Below are 6167 nucleotides of genomic sequence, written 5' to 3' on the forward strand. Positions count from 1 at the left end.
GCCCAATAGTAAATTACACCTAACTGATGAGCATGCGTGTGAAATAAATATACTGGTATTTGGTACACACGTTTTTCTCTCTTTATTAAAGAAAGCTATAGACCTGGTGACAAAGGCCACAGAAGAAGATAGGAAAAAGAATTATCAAGAAGCTTTCCGTCTTTATGAGCATGGGGTCGAATACTTTCTTCATGCTATAAAATGTGAGTCCTTACATAAGTTATGTATGTCAAAGCTGAACAATTTCTGTTGTTGTTTAGCGGTTCAGGTTAGCTTGTTTATAGGTTGTTACTATACGACTTTAAAAAAACAACATCTGTGTTTTCTTTCCTTTTATCTGTAGCATGCTTATTCTTAGTTAAAGTTACTATATGACTTTAAAAAAACATCTGTGTTTTCTTTCCTTATATCTGTAGCATGCTTATTCTTAGTTAAAGTTGCTATACGACTTTTAAAAAAACATCTGTGTTTTCTTTCCTTATATCTGTAGCATGCTTATTCTTAGTTAAAGTTGCTATACGACTTTAAAAACAAAACGTGTTTTCTTCCCTTATATCTGTAGCATGCTTATTCTTAGTTAAAGTTGCTATACGACTTTAAAAACAAAATGTGTTTTCTTTCCTTATATCTGTAGCATGCTTATTCTTAGTTAAAGTTGCTATACGACTTTAAAAACAAAACGTGTTTCTTTCCTTATATCTGTAGCATGCTTATTCTTAGTTAAAGTTACTATACGACTTTAAAAAAAAAAACGTTTTCTTTCCTTATATCTGTAGCATGCTTATTCTTAGTTAAAGTGTTTTAGAACTGATATTTTAATAATATTACAACTGTATTATAGTGGTTTTTGTCAAGTACACATATGTTGGGTGGGCTTGTAAAAAAATAAAATTATTGTAAAACTCAGTCAAAATTCAAATCATAAAAGTTGTTTTGAGGTTTGGGTAAGAATGCATTGAATGTTTCATAAATAGACACTAATGTTTGTTTTTGTCTATGTTTGTTAACATTTATTTAATTCCTAGTTTTATAGCTATTACACCCTATATTAGAATAATTGCATTTGAATTGAAAAAACATTCAGCATGTATGTTTAACTGACATATTTAGGGTATCCTTCTGTACATACTCTTGCCTATATATATATGTATGCATATTGTAACCATGAATATGAATTTCAAATTGTGGATTTTACTTACAGCAAGTTTCATATCGTATCTAAAACAGTAACTTAAAAAAGTTTGCAATGTAAGTTTCCTGTAAAATGACCAAACAATTTCTGTAATAAACTTAATGTAAACTTCAGTTGAAAAGTTTAAATATTCATATGTTCTAGTTTAGTTTTAATGCTGTAGTAACTAAAATATTACAAGGTTCTTAATGCTGTAATAACTAAAACATTTTATAGTTCTTAATGCTGTAATAGCTAAAACATTTAAAAGTTCTTAATGCTGTAATAGCTAAAACATTTAAAATTTATATATACATATTAAACATGTTAAATGAGTTTGATCACAACTTTGTGTTGATCTGAAATTTCTTATTATCCACAGATGAAGCACAGAATGAGAGATCTAAGGAAAGCATTCGGGCCAAGTGTATCCAATACTTAGAAAGAGCAGAAAAACTAAAGGCTTATTTGAAAAAAGATAAAGAGAAAAAGAAACCTGTAAAAGCAGGGGAAAATGAATCTAAGTAAGAAAATGTTTACAAGTTTAGTTCATTCTAGATCATGTACTTTACAAATATTGTAACTTACAGGCTTTAGGCTGGTGTTTTGTAGAAAGTAAAAATACAAAACAAAAGTGGAGTTAGGTGTAATTTACTATTGGTCAAGTAACATAGATTCATTATCATTCGTAAAGACTTTATTTCACTGCAACTATCATTTGAAGAAACGTACATACTGCAAAAATGACAAAAGTTAATTCCACATGAATAATAAGTAATTTACGGTATCCTTTTATTAGATAATGAGGCCAAACGAACTTAACATTTAAGGACAACGAGGGACCTGCTGGCTCTTCTAGACAGCCCTTATCATTCAAATATTTATTAAGCCTTCCCTTAAATTTACTGTTTTCACAACATCTGGAAGCAACCCATTCCATAGATCAGCTACTCTGTTTGGGAAATAAACCTGTCTTAGCTGCCCAAACTTTGTTTGTGTCACCTATCCCTACCATTAAATACAGAAAAAGATGATGCATTATCTACACTATTGGCACCCTTAACAACCTTAAACACTTTAATCAGATCCCCTTTAACACTTCTAGTTATCAGCACCCTTAACAACCTTAAACACTTCAATCAGATCCCCTTTAACACTTCTAGTTATCAGCACCCTTAACAACCTTAAACACTTTAATCAGATCCCCTTAACAACCTTAAACACTTCAATCAGATCCCCTTTAACACTTCTAGTTATCAGCACCCTTAACAACCTTAAACACTTTAATCAGATCCCCTTTAACACTTCTAGTTATCAACACTATCAGATAAAAGTTACTATAAACTGAATTTTCTAATAAATATTACAGTTGTATTTAATACATTTGTGTTTATTGTGCAGATATTGAGAAGATATTTAAAACATGTCTATACAGGTATATATATGTGTGTGTGTGTAAAACCTGTGTGCTTGTGTATGTATACTTTAATATTTGCTTATATATATATATATATATATAAAATATTTTGTTTTGACATACAGGTTGTTAGGGGTTTTTTCATCTAAAAAACGACATTTATTGACGACCTAATACTTGATGTTGCCTTTAGTGGCGAAACCATGGCAGTAATAAATGAAATATTTTTGAAATGTACAGTCAACTTTGTTTTCCTTAATTCTATTCTGAATCTATAATTCATTGGTTTTAAAATATACAATAATTTAAGCTTAAATGCACTCTTTAAACTTTCTAAACAATATGATGTGTGTATATATCAAGTAGACTTTAAAACAATGACTTAAAAAACGTATGTATATTTAGTTCATTATCGTCTTTGTGGAAAACCTTACAGTAATTTTATTGAAATGAATAAAGTCTGGAGCAACTGAAAATGTTAACCGTTTATAATAGTTATTATGCTTTATAAAACAAAGTTTACTTACAGAAAGTCATTAATACTTTTATGAATAAATCTACTTAACACTATATTAAAATTGAAATTCGTCTTAATTTCTGTTTCGAAAACATACAACAGTTTAAATATGTGGTATAATTAATAATGAAACCTCACAGCTCACCGGTATATTGGCACATTTTTAATAACAGCTGTGAGTGATGCAACTTCTGGTGCCAAGAAATGATAAAAAAAGCAGTAACTATTTAAAAAATTGAATAAAATATGTTGTACCACCAGGTTCGGCTCCGGCTCCTCTTCCTTGTGGGGGCGGTAGTGGCGTTTTTGTTGAATCTACTTGGCGATTTCAAAATAAATTATACGATTTTTTAAACCGCTAAGGAAGGAATGGACTTAGATAAATATAATAAAGATCTGTTGAGATCAGGGACTTAGAATTTCCAAGACTGATATCCGTGTACTTAATGACATTGGAATACAAAGGAATATGGATCAACGTGAGGTACCATTTAGAAAGAGCCCTGCAGAAAGCCCTACCTAAGTCGTGGTAAGCAGAGTCTAGCGTATTGTAACAGTTGATAATCCACGAGCACAAAGGTCAGTGCCAAAGTAATCTACACGCCCTAGACAATGTACGCAACATAATAAAGAAAGACCTTTGTCTCTAAAAGTGACTCAAGTCACGTGTATACATGCTGCTTCTATGACATGTCCATTTAATCGTTGCATACCTCAAGCAGCTGGAGAATGAAATGGGTATTCATACTGTTATATAATAAAACATGCTGGAAGTCGCCACACGCACCATCTACGAATTTCTTTGCGATTGGATTATTGAAAAGATACTGTAAAGCTTTCGTTCTCGTACACTAGGTGAATTTTGGAAACCTGCAGGGAGCAGCAGCTTGCTTTTGACATGGCAGCCTTAAAACTGGGCCTTTTGCAATAGAAACTACACTGCAGGGTTATTGTCAAGATGCACGGCCGTTAGATAAACATGACTAGACTGGACGGGACGACATGGACTGTGACCATTTAGTGAGGTTCCAAAATCGTTTTAGCATAATGTAATGAACCTCTTTATTTGTCTTTTATACCTTTTTTCTTACCGTTTCCATTATTATTTCCAGTATTGTTAGGTTTTTCCTGGCTATGTTGTATAATAAAGCGAAACACTAAGAATAAAAATATTTTTTTGTAATTAATCATATCTTTTATAACTTGAACAAGTAGAAATCCAAATGGAGCTATAAATTAATTTTTGGCATTTGAAAAGATATTTGGTTTCTTTGTATAAATAAATGTAAAGTAGTCATTTCTTCTGAAGTGGCTTGTTATTTTTGTTGATAAAAAGAAAGAAAAAGAGTTGGAATAAGATTTGTTTCACGAATGACTCAGTGGTGAGCTTTGAGAGCTGAAAACGCTGAATTTATGGGTTTGATCCATGTGGCGTACATAGCCCAATGTATAGTTTTGGGCTTCATTAAGCAAACTAAATACAATTAGTTATTTGTTTATGCAGTTCTGAAGTTTGCTCAAATAGTAAAAATGCTATTACTATATTAGATTATTCTATGAAAATACGGATAATGTACATACAGTTTTTTATATCGTTTACAATTTATCTGAGTAAAAACGTTTACATATTTCAGAACCATGTAGTTTAATGATTAAATATTATTAAATTGAATTTAAAATTAGATATTAAACTGTACGATGAGAATGGAATATTGTTTATTAATATACTTTCAAACATCGCCCTCTGTTGATAACCCTTGGTTTTTAAATTACTTTGTGAGTTGTATTTCTGGACACTAAATTAATAGGCAAGCCTATTGCAGTGGGCTTTGCTCTATTTTTGTAAAGCATTTACAGAACTAATTCGGATTCATTATTTTACTGAAATGAGTGGTGGGACACTTCAAGTAAGAATGTGTTCATATATATATACATATGGATGTGAATTTTTTGGGGGCGTGTATTGTAGACTTGTAATTTTGTATAACATATGTATTGTTATTAAATTTTTAATAGACTTGCAAGTTACGAGACAATGCTATTAGTCATTACGTCAAATCGGTTTTAAACATTTTAATCTTTTATTCATTTGTCACTACACAGCTAAGGCATTGAAATGAAAGTAATGCAGTATGCTTAGCTTATAAATTTAAATGGTGTAATTAGTAACTTCTGATCCGAAGACTAAAAGTTGAGGTTGAACTTTAAGGTTTGTGTAATAGAACCCAAACAACGTGTAAATTAATGAAGTAAATTCTATCTATATAAAACTTAAAACTGAATAGGAGTACTGTAAAATATAATGCTATAAGTCATCACATCAAAAACTATAGTCTTGTAAGTTTCAATAAAATCATCTGTTACCCTTATTTTTTCAAGAGAAATTAAGAGATCTTACCTTGTTGCTTTAAGATAACCTTTCACCCCTGGAATCATCCTAGTAACCTTGATTTCCATTAAGTCTATAGTGTAGTTTATTTAATATTTGCAGGAATTACCTTTCGTGGTTTTACATGGAAACTGGCTTCATAGAAAAATGAAATTGAAAATGCATGTTGGTAATAATCCACCTATTGAAAGCAATGAACTTGTCTGGGCATCTTACAGCAGGCGCTGCAGGTACTTAACTGACTACAGCTTACGTCACCTCATTGTTTACTGTTTCGATTACCAAGTTATTATCTGTGTATAGCATTATTGAGAACAGTTACTCAAATGGCTTGGCGGGTGTAAATTTGGACGGACGACAATCGAGATTGGTGTTGCACGAGAAAATGCAGCTTGGAGGAATGTTTCACATCACCGAGAATAAGGCAAAGGTTTACAACGATTGTCATTTGTATCCCCCCCATTGATTGTGGTGTGTAAAAAGACTTGTTTTGTAATCGACTCACACATGTAATTTACATAGTGCTGTGCTTCATGGATGTGGTAAAGAATAAAAATCTTATCGATGATGATTTTTCATCTTACAATCAGGTTGTTAATGCCCTGATTAAAGAAATCGTGTGGTTTTGAAGCAAAAAACACGTTGATGTCCTCTTTAATACATTCCACATTTA

General features: G+C 31.4%; 1 protein-coding gene across 1 annotated transcript in view; it reads left to right on the forward strand.

The window, feature by feature from the left end:
* Positions 1-9: 9 nt before the first annotated feature.
* LOC106467949 (vacuolar protein sorting-associated protein 4B-like) overlaps positions 10-6167 on the forward strand; it is a gene marked incomplete at its 5' end in the record, with an annotated part of 28362 nt that continues 22204 nt past the window's right edge. The window contains 2 exons of the mRNA XM_022396178.1: positions 10-203; positions 1554-1695. Coding sequence (XP_022251886.1) covers positions 10-203; positions 1554-1695 — 336 coding nt within the window. The remainder of the gene's footprint in view (positions 204-1553; positions 1696-6167) is intronic.

This window comes from Limulus polyphemus, unplaced genomic scaffold, assembly GCF_000517525.1.
Source record: "Limulus polyphemus unplaced genomic scaffold, Limulus_polyphemus-2.1.2 Scaffold2808, whole genome shotgun sequence".
Classification (NCBI taxonomy): Eukaryota; Metazoa; Arthropoda; class Merostomata; order Xiphosura; family Limulidae; genus Limulus; species Limulus polyphemus.